This window comes from Solanum tuberosum, unplaced genomic scaffold (assembly GCF_000226075.1).
Source record: "Solanum tuberosum cultivar DM 1-3 516 R44 unplaced genomic scaffold, SolTub_3.0 scf00013, whole genome shotgun sequence".
Lineage (NCBI taxonomy): Eukaryota > Viridiplantae > Streptophyta > Magnoliopsida > Solanales > Solanaceae > Solanum > Solanum tuberosum.
In genome coordinates, this window is record NW_006238940.1 from 163996 (window position 1) to 175356 (window position 11361).

At 38.9% G+C, this 11361-nt stretch overlaps 1 protein-coding gene across 1 annotated transcript; it reads left to right on the plus strand.

The window, feature by feature from the left end:
* Positions 1–1423: 1423 nt before the first annotated feature.
* On the plus strand, positions 1424–3848 carry LOC102591282 (heterogeneous nuclear ribonucleoprotein H2-like). Its single transcript, XM_006339941.2, has 2 exons — positions 1424–1549; positions 2852–3848. Exons 1-2 carry the CDS (start codon positions 1533–1535, stop codon positions 3627–3629), a joined length of 795 nt encoding a protein of 264 aa, XP_006340003.1. The 5' UTR covers positions 1424–1532; the 3' UTR covers positions 3630–3848.
* Positions 3849–11361: the final 7513 nt, after the last annotated feature.

Sequence of the window (11361 nt, forward strand, 5' to 3'; positions counted from 1 at the left end):
CATTAGTGTGAAGAGCAACTCGTAAACCTTTGTATGGTAGTGCCAACAGTGTCATTGCCACAGAAAGCATAAAGCTATGCTCACTGTAGCTATAGAGGTGTGGAATCATGAATAGTAACTGAAATAAACGTAGTTATAGGCAACATTTTTTCTTTTTTATCAATATATCCAGATCCAGGTGCCTTGTAAATCTTACAGTAGAAGCTATACTTTTGCTCAAATGATTGATGAGATTTTATATGATGAAGAGAAATTATCTAAACACGATACAAATAAACGTAGAAAAAGCATATGATAAAAAGTCAAGGAAGAACTTTTGATTGAAGTTGGAGAGAAAAGTCATTCATACTACTAATTTATTTTTCGAAAAAAAAAAACAAACTGTCCCCAAATACTTGAATTGAAAGTCAATCCGTTGTCCTTTCTTTTTCTTTATTTTTTCAACCTTCAAAATAAAAAATATAATATAAACTTTAATGATGAATCCGTTTTATCCTTTAACTTTTAAATGGTCGAGATTTTATTTTTCTCATTCACAGTCTCTCGATTCTCCAAACCAATCTCTGTTGATTTTCTTCACTCTTAAAAAATCATCATTAATCTAGACCACATGACACTCAAAGAAACAACAAACGAGATTCTATACAAATTTACACCATCATTTTTATCACTTTTTTTCATTCACCTTTTTGTCTCCTCCAGAAGACCACTTAATATAAGCGCTACAAGCAATGCCTCTTGGATCAATTGGTAGTGTTTTGTGGCTTCTTCACACATGTCCTAACTGAGCAGTGATACATGACTAGAAGTAAAACAAACATTCTGCATGGATTTCATCGAATTTACTTAGTAGTGCTTGAGTTTGTCGCAAAAGATTTAGGAGTTTGCTTTGGTATTAAGAAGCTAGCTTTGACATCGCAATTGGTGATTGATGATGAAAATGTTTCCATTTTCACAAAATGTCCAACTTAATTTGATGCTACTATTTGAGTTCCATTAAAATTTAGTTGAGGTTTGAGGGTGGCTAATTTCACCTAGAAAAAAAAGGACCTATTTAATGGCTTAGTATTGAAGAATACTATTGCCAAATGATGACAATCTTGTTATTTGAAATTCAAGGGCAAATTTAAACTAGTTTATAGATTTTGCTGTTAGTAAAAAAAGAGTCCATGTATTGAAAACTTTATATCTTAAGTCCATAAGGATAAATCAATCTAAGATTATTTACAAAAAAGAAAACAATACTATTGTCAAATCTTGTTATTTGAAATTCAAGGTTTAATTTTGCTGTTAGTAAAAAAAAGAGTCCGTATTTTGAAAACTTTATATCTTAATTATTTTATAGGCACTAATAACGACGTCGTTTTGATTTAGCTGCCCTAAGTAATTTCTGCGTCTAAATAATGAGTATATAGTCTCCTCATACAACAATTGAGAGCTTTCTGGGCCTTTTTGTTCGCTAGGGTTTCGGTGCAGATTTTGATTTTCGTTTCATCTGAATCGTCAGAGGGTTTCTGCAAACTTGCGGAGCTATGTACGGATCAAGAGGGTAAGTTTATCTTACTTGATTAATTCTTAATTAATTCTTCTCCTATCTATTCATGTGTGTTTACTTGTATTTCTTTTTCTATTTTGATGTTCGTTTTCTAATTACGTTGGTACAAGTTGGCGAATTTCGATGCTGCTTTGTGTTAGTGCCATGTAGTAACTAATAATTATTGAATCTTTTTCTGGTGTTGAAAGGGTTGATTTTGCCTTTAGATTGTAAAACAAACCCTTTCTTTTGCTATATATGGGAGGGTGAATTCGATAGCATGGGGTTTCTGAGGGTTAGAACATGCCTGTTACTTCAAGATTATCCTTTGATTGTTTCAACACCATAACTTAAGGATAAATACCTTTCGGGGTGGCTCAGTGGTTTGGGCTTGAGACTTCCATGTTGGAGGTCTCAAATTCGAAACCCCTTGCCAGCGAAAGCAAGGGGTTTTCCTTCTGGGTTGAGCTTGTCGCACCGGGCTTGCCTAGTGCGTGGTTTGCGAGCTATTGCATAGGAGTTGGGGTTTTATCCTGTGCGCACCCAAAGGGTAGCGGCTGCGGGTTTCCCTTATCATAAAAAAACACACTTAAGGATAAATTACAGTTCCATGTATCTATAACAGTTATCCTATATAACAACACTTCATTATAACGCCCAAGTTTTTTTCTTTTGGAACCAATTTCTCATGTTTTATGTTCTTTATAACAACATTTCGATATAGCATCCAAGAAATGTCCATTTTCCTGTAGACCTTTTCAGTGTACACGACTACCATGTTTTAGGGAGTTGTGGATTTCTGGCTCAAAAGTAAAGTTACTGATCTCTAGGAAGTTTTTACTAGCAATAAACTTGACCTGTACATTTGCTTTAGGATTGACTTATTGAGACTATTCTGGCTTGGAATGTTTAGGTGATTTCCCCCTTTTTTTTTATATGACGGTAGGGAAACTTTTGGGTTATGATTGTCTTTTTCAGCATGGTTATTTGTCTTATCTAGCTCACTTTGTTTGTGTTGCTAGATATATTAAGAACTTATTGAAGGTAAAAAAATAACCCCTTTAAACTTGAGAAGTTTATGGTTCAGGTTTATGCTTAGGTATTGATTTATCGTGATGACTCCAATTTATGTGTTTTATTTTCTTGTAATTATGCTTGTTGGTTGGAAGCATGCATGAAATGTTGTGTTTTTGTTTGGAGAAAAGTAGTATATGAAACTAGGTTGTAGGAGAAAATATGGGTTGGGTTTGGTTTCTTATTAACAAGGTTGAGTGGGGGAATTGTTTTTTTTTCCTTTTCTGGGTATCAATAATGAAGGGCAATGTTGGGGAGCGGGGGGTTTTCAGACGGGTACGAGATCGGCTCAAAGAGACCAAGAATGATGGAATCAAATCCCTACTTCGCAGTGAACAGCAGTGCAAGTGGCTATCAGCAGGCTTTTGACTATGATAACAGATCTCCGCCTTCTGCCTTTCCTGTTGTTCGTTTAAGGGGTCTTCCATTTGATTGCACTGAAATTGACATTTACAAGTTCTTTGCTGGCCTGGACATTGTGGATATTTTTGTGGTCAACAAGGATGGTAGGTTCTCTGGAGAAGCATTTGTTGTCTTTGCTGGTCACATTCAAGTGGATTATGCTCTTCGGAGGGATAGGCAGAACATGGGGAGGAGATATGTAGAGGTTTTCAGTTGCAAGAAGCAAGATTATTACCAAGCTATAGCTGCTGAGGTGAAGGAAGGAGGTTATGAATCTGACTACCGTGCTTCCCCTCCACCTCGTCCAAAGAGGGCCCAGAACAAAGATCAAATGGAGTACACAGAGATATTGAAGATGCGCGGTCTCCCATACCGCTGTAAGAAATCTGATATTCTCAAGTTTTTTGGTAAGGAGTTTAACCTTACAGATGACAAGATAAACATTACCTACCGCTCTGATGGAAAAGCTACTGGTGATGCTTATGTGGAGTTTGCATCGGCTGAGGAGGCAAAGGAAGCTATGTGCAAGGACAATATGGAGATTGGATCAAGGTACATCGAGCTATTTCCTTCATATCCAGATGAAGCAAGACAAGCTGGATCAAGATCACGACGATGATGGAGAAGATTTTCTAGTATGGAGTTTTTCATTTTGGGTTTAGACGTTTAGTCCTGTTAAAGACTTTCTCACCCCGTTCCCTTACTATGTTTTCTACACAATATATATGAACCTGTGGAAGTTATCGGACTGTCCGTCTTGGATGTCTTAGTTGTGGTATTGGCCAACTCACTTTCAACTATTGTGCCATCAATTGATTGTCTCTTTGTTCTGTAGTTTCGTTATGCTGAGTATTCTTGCTTTGCAAGTCAATTACTTACAAGTTTATATGCCTTTCTTTCTTTCTTTCTTTCTTTCTTTCTTTCTTTCTTTCTTTCTTTCTTTCTTTCTTTCTTTCTTTCTTTCTTTCTTTCTTTCTTTCTTTCTTTCTTTCTTTCTTTCTTTCTTTCTTTCTTTCTTTCTTTCTTTCTTTCTTTCTTTCTTTCTTTCTTTCTTTCTTTCTTTCTTTCTTTCTTTCTTTCTTTCTTTCTTTCTTTCTTTCTTTCTTTCTTTCTTTCTTTCTTTCTTTCTTTCTTTCTTTCTTTCTTTCTTTCTTTCTTTCTTTCTTTCTTTCTTTCTTTCTTTCTTTCTTTCTTTCTTTCTTTCTTTCTTTCTTTCTTTCTTTCTTTCTTTCTTTCTTTCTTTCTTTCTTTCTTTCTTTCTTTCTTTCTTTCTTTCTTTCTTTCTTTCTTTCTTTCTTTCTTTCTTTCTTTCTTTCTTTCTTTCTCCAATTTATTATATAGTTTGTTAGCCTTTCTGGTTTTGCTCAGAAGGATTGGGAAGGTCCAGGTTACTATTTTCCTTGTTCGGGTACTTCTGTTTGTATGCTTATATTCTGTTTGCTCGTTTGCTTCCTAGTACACTTCTCCTTCTTTCTCTTTATTATGATTTGACTTGATTGAGGTGTGAGGTCTTCGATTTCTACTTTTCAAGTGTCAATTATAGTAATTATGATGACTGATGTATAACAGAGAAATATATTTAGTGTTATGTTATAGTAATTATGATGACTGATGGATTAGAGAGAAAGATATTGAGTGTTCTGTTATCATAGGAGATTATTTATGCTATTGTCATGGGGTGATTTAAATCTGTCTTGCTAGAGAGAAATGCTGAAGGGGATTCAGTAATTTCCAAGAGATTGAGAAACAAGTTTAAAGTGAATGGTATGCTTTAAAACTGCTTAATACAAAGATAATCCCTTGAATTTGTTAGTAAATTTATTGTGGCACTTGAATTTTAACTTGTTCATTGAGCACATGATGAAGTGTTTCTATTAGACATTTTCAGTTCAAGTTGTGAATTTTTTGTGTGTGTTCTTAAGTGCACATTACGTCGATAAGTTATATTACTTAACATATTGTTACCTTCTTTGGGTGCAGAATTAAATTGAAAGTGTATAATATGAACACTTTATCATGAAGTAAGTTATAGTTCAAATGTTTAATTTTCAAATTAAAGAGGTTCTGTATGTGTTGAGCCTTTTAAAAATGGTGTGATATGTTCATCTCATCTTTGGGTAAAAATGGTTAGTGGTTAACCTCCTAGAATTTGATTACTATTGGATGTTTTACATTAGAATAAACTTTTCCTAAGAAATAAATCAGCTTGTAGCAGTTTTTATTGATGGTTTTTTCTAGGTACTAATTAATGCTTACTATTGAGAGTTGCATGAATTATGTTTTGAGTGATATAACTGCATCTTTCTTTAATTATATGTACTTGCACTGTCACTACACAACACACAATTTAATTTGATAGAACTGCCCATGGTTTGACCAAGCAACCGTTTTGGTGAATCTTCAATATGTGGCTCTTACAGAATAAACTCTGTGGGCTAGGATCGTTTGGTACGTGAAATAAGAATAACAATCGAGATGAAATTTAAGATCAACTTTATCTCATATTTGATTTGGGGTATTAGCTAACTAAGAGAGATTCTCACCATTTGTACTAAAATAATAAGATAAAATAATTTCATAGAATATACTTATTTCATCCCGCGTACCAAATGACCTGTGGTGTTTAGAGTAACCAAGATGTATAGATGGTATTTTAAAGAAAACATATAGGTCTAGCTAAAATTAATCTGGAATTGAGGCTTAATTCATGTTGTACCTAGACAGCTGAAGCATGGTTCGATTTGATAAATAATTTTATTCTACTCTCTACATTTTTTTTCACTTAAAGACTGAACTTTTGATTAAGACAAGGTACGATGTTCATTTAATTCATATATCACACGTTGCACCAATGAATCAAAGTCTTGGGGATTATGGTTCTTGAAAATTAAGGTCGAACATTATCACTGTTGTTGTGGTGGAGCTAGCATTTTCCCCGGGAAATTTTGCATTATTCTTCATTTTGACATCTTATTTTAGATGAATGAGATAAGATATATAGTTAATCTGAACTACGTGAAATTGAATAAAAATGTTTTTATCGTTAATAGCTGATTCAAAAATACTCTTACCGCTAATAGTTTGGTCTGAAAATGCTCTTATTATTACATAATTGATCAAATAGCCCTATCATTAATTTTCGTTTCCTAGTAAAATAGGAAAAAAAAAATTCTTAATCTTTTTCGAATTAAAGTAGTCGGCAGGGCATGGGAGCCTCAGCTCATGCATCGGTTTATCGAAATAACCTCTGCTCTCCCACTTCCTTCTATTCAAAAGGCGAGCAACCCTTAACAAAAAGGCCCTAAAAGGGTTCTTCTTTATATATTACATAGCCCTAAAGTAGGTAGCCCCGAAAGCCGAATGACCACTCGGCCACTCTCCCCTTCCCGGGCCGAGGCCCCCCTCAATGGATGCGGGTTGTATCGGTCAGCTTTGAGCTGTCGAGTGACGATTGGCCGAGGGTGGAAATTCACTCTTTAATTCTGAGTGCGCAGAATGGTGCTTTGCGGCTACTATGGGTCTTCAAAAGGAACGCTCATTCGTCGAGTACGCGATCATGACAGGACTCGAGGAAGAAGCCCCGGCTAACTCCGTGCCAGCAGCGGCGGTAAGATGGGAGGGGCTGAATGGTTAAAGCACCCAACTCATAATTGGCGAATTCGTAGGTTCAATTCCTTGCAAGTCGAACCTTGGTTTTCGGAGTTCGAAAGAGAAGGGGAAGAAGCGGGGTAGAGGAATTGGTTAACTCATCAGGCTCATGACCTGAAGATTGCAGATTCGAATCCTGTCCCCGCCTAATCAGTGGAACATTGTTCATCGGGATAGAAGGTCGGTCCCAACCCGTTTACAAAATGGGGCTAGTGTTCAGTCTTGGTTAGTTCCACCTCTTTGCAGGGAGTTGGAGGCTTTATTTCTGGGACATCCAGAAAATCCCATTTAAGAATCCCCCGCTCTAACTCACCTTCACAACTCTAGGTGTCGTCGCGCCTAAGTTATCATTCTTTTTCCACTGTCTGATTGCAGTAGGGGGTCATGTAGGATGGTTAAGCCAGGAGCTGTTCGGATCTTGACCGGATTCGAGCTTTCCAAGCTCCATGCTGTTGGGGAACTCAGGCGTGGTAAAGGATCTCACTCGAAAGAGACTCTTCACCTACTCAATTGGAATGACTCTTACCCTTACTTATCTCTTTACTCAGAGAAGTCCCTCTCGGCCCGGCCGCGAGGAATCAACAGATCTTTACCGGTGCTGAAGCCAAAAGATGGGGCCGAGAATCTGTGATCGATCCGAAGAACCACTCCCAGATACGATTCTGCTCCCCCTTCGTACTACCATGAGATTTTTGCCCGGCTTTCTTTCGGCTTAAGAAGGCTGCGGTGAGAATGAGAATCACTTTGGAACTCTAGGGGAATGAGCGTTTTAGGGTAGGGCGACCTTAATGGAATGGAGTCCGGGATCCAAGTAGATTAGGTTAAGGCAAATATGAGTTCAACCCTTTTCTCATCGGGCCAGGATCGATATCCGTTCGACCTGAGGAAAGTGCGACTCTGACAGCTTAGGGAAGAATGATGGGTCGCTAACAAGGTTCCTAAATGACCGGCGAACGAAAGAGATGTGTAGCAGATGGCAGGTGATGGGTGCAGGATTCTTCGAAAAAGCGCGGGCTGACTCGGGCATCTGAAGCTTTGAAGCAGCCGCCGGGTTATCAACAACTTTTGACCTGTTTGCCTGGACATAAGATATCTAAAACAGCTTTGCATGAACATCTCAATGTCCAAGATAAAAAGAACGAGGGAAGAATCGACGAGGCGAGTGTTCTCGAAGAGAAAATCGTGATGGAAAAAGCGTGAGGAGAATTCGAAACTCGAGATGTTAGAAGGTGCAAATCAATGGGTGTAGGAGCTAAGAGGCAGGGCTGGTTCCTTTTCGGCGCCCGGTTATTCAAACAAAAAGGAAAAGGCCCTACTTAGTTTCGCCGTCTCGTAGAGCGACTCTCAACGAGGACGTTGAGACTGTTCGGAAAAAAAAAAGGGCAATAAAAAAGACTTGCTTTTGACGCCCCGTTGTGCCAACCAGCAGCGGGATGCTACTTACGAGCTGGTCAGGGACAGGTTCTGATCACTGTCTCATTTCTTTATGTAATTTGCCCCGCCCCGGGATTGTTCTTCCTATTTGACCCGAAATCGATCGATCTAGTCTTGAGCAGGTCTTGATGAAGCTACTTCGGACTAAAGGCTGTAAGAACTCGAGCTACTACTTCTGACTTAGACGTCCTGAAATTCATGTATTTAGATTGAGTTACGATCTCAACCTGTGATTTAGAAGTTTCGGCCAGAGAGCGCAGATTCAAATCAGGCAGCATGTTTAGATTAGGGTACTTTTTTCTTAAGTCGCGGTCATGTCTTGTGCTTGGCGAATAAAGTGGGTCACCCTCTTTTTGGCTTCGGCCAAACATTTTTTTCGCTGGTCGAGCTTTCTACAAAAAAAGTGAAACTCTTTCATTTCATAGAAGTTCATTCTTATTCTTACGAAGAAAATAGACACCGACATAGCAGAATTCGAATCCGCTGGCTCAGATGAGTGGCTCTTGGCTTCGTAAACATATCTATGTTCTTGCTTTTTCACAGCTATAAAAGCTATGCTTGTCAATCGAGTAGGTGATTTTGGATTAGCTCCTGGGGTACAGGGAAGGTGGAAGAAATTCAGTCTTGACCGACGGTTGCTTGCAAGAGGTGGCGATCGGTAGTGTTCCAAAGCAGCTTTTGACCAAAAGAGAGATTAGATTGACTTCCTAGATCATGGAACCAGCTAGGACCGGAACGACTATCGACCATACAACTGTGGTAATGCTGCATCATTTGGGCGCTTGAGAGAACCATGTCGAAGAAACTCGAAGAGAGATGAAATCTCTGAGCAGACAACAAGGGCTGCGGGAACGAGTGTTGTGTTTACCTCGACCGATACCACCATTCATTACCGTGCCACTCCCCATGCATGCTGATAAGAAAAAGGTCAACCCGGTGGCACATCGACGTCTCGAGCGAGTGAGAGCCTCGTCAGCTCCGAGAATAGAAGTGGTTTGTTTTCTTTCTATACGAGAAAGAGGGGGAACTAGATGATCTTACTACTCCAACTGTAACTGGATCGAAAAGAGAGATGAGCGTCAAGTGGTTGATATTATCCCTCCCGGACTAGAACTTCTTGTTTTCGGGGGCGTTGAGGGACCCAGCCCAGACAACTTTGGAGCAACTGGATGAAATGATAGGGGGGGATTCCGTTCTGCAGAGCTTCCTCTTGTTCAGAGCAAAGAGAGCACTTGCGTGTGGAAGACTAGTGGATCCAAGCACAGCGCAGCCAAGAGGGTCCAAGATTGCTTCACCGAATGGCTTTCTGATCTCATTTCCTTCTATTCATCATATTTTTGCGTACCATTGGAATTGCTATGTAGGCTTTTGTTTACCGAGGGTTCGAATCCCTCTCTTTCCGCACTTTCACCTAATTCACTAAAGTTAATGACCGAAATGTATCAAATAGCAATGGAAAAAATGATTCCAACAGTTAGACCTTTCTTTGATATATATTCTCAAATAGAAAGAAGTGCTTCTAACTAATTCTGTCTGAGCCTTGAATGAACTACATTCTCTTCGATCCCTTTCCGGAACCATCCCTAGACCTCTTCTTTTGAATGTTTTCGAATTTCCCTTGCTTTCTTTTTGCTCCGCTCGTGCGTGGCACTCCTTACTCGCGGAGCGGCTAGCCGATGCTTCTGCCTTTCCACTTTCCACGAGTTAAAAAATGTAACGATAGCTAATAGAACTAGAGAGCTAGGGAGAAATACTTGTAGCGAGTAAAGAACGATTTCACTTGGGTGTTTGTAGTAGTATTAAAAAGAGAGGTTCTTCGTGTCTAAGGCTGGGCACCGGAACGACTTGTACCGGTACCATTCCGGTCCGTTTTGGTCCGGTAGTATTCGGGAAGGGATGGGATACATTGAACCGGTACACAGAACGGAACGGTACCATGATTTGGTACCGGTATACCGGTACCGGTAAATCTTTTTTAATTAAAATAAAAAAAATATTTTTGTCATTATTTACTTTTATTAGCATTTCTTTTTGTTATTTAATTTTTTAAAATTACAAACTTAAGTTATTTAACTTACAAGTTATAAGAATAACTTAATAACTTATAAACTTCGAAAGATTCAAATCTTTAAAACTTATAACATAACTACATAAGCTCAAAAACTAAAAAAAAACTTTATTAAACTCAACTTACAAACTTATATACGTAAAAATTTAAAAAAATATTACTTTAAAATAAACTTAAGTAAAATTATTATAAATTTTAAAACTTAAATACTATAAACTAATATAACTTAGAAAATAAAAAAACATTCGTATTTTCGTAATTCAAAATAACTCAAAAAAATAATTATTTTTTGAAATAGCTATATGTGTCGTCCCTTTTATCCCATCCCGTTCCGTTTCGATCCATTCCGGTCTGTCCCGGTATATAGTGGGACGGGACGGAACTGAGCCTCCATACCGGAGTTCCGGTCCGGTTCATCCCGGTACCGGTCAACAACCCGGTCAAACCGTCCCGTTCCGGTCCGGTACCGGTTCGTTCTGGTCCGGTGGTCCCATTCCGGTCCGTGCCCAGCCTTATCCGTGTCGAGAGAGATCTTAGATTTCGTAAGTAACAATAGCGCAAAAGCAGGCGGCGGAGATCCGCAAAGTACGTAGATCCACCCGTCTTCGTTTTCCTATTCGTAGGTTTGTATCAACTAAGTCTCTGTCTACTTCCCACGAGTATTTTTTGCAATTTCATCCATCTTTTTTAACCCGATACCCCTACGCGCTGTGAACGCCGAAATTGGTTTTGTGTTCCGTTCATGGATTTTCAATAAGTCAATACCAAGATTTGCTTTCTGCGCCTACTGATGTGATGATAATTCAGAAGTTTTTTTGCAAAGAAGAAGGGCCCTGTTCGTTGCTGCTATAACTCGTGCTTGAAGCTTCTATTAGCGCTGAGGTGAGATATGAGATAGTATAGAAGGGGAGTGTTGAGTCCTATCCAACGGTAATCCTTCGTCATTTCCAGTCTACCTCATCTCCCAAGCCTGATGAATGGGGCTTTGTGTTTTCACATCGAGAATTATAGTTGGTACACGTAGGCCCAACACCAGAGGTTGGTTGGCTTGTTTGTACCCACGGGGCACATTGAACACCAACTCAACTTACCCCACAAGGCCTGATATCGTACTCCTTTTGAACGGTTTCATTCTAAAGTCATCCCTTCTACTGACCGAACCCTTAGTTCGGGGGCCTTCGTCAACATGTTACGAAGCTCC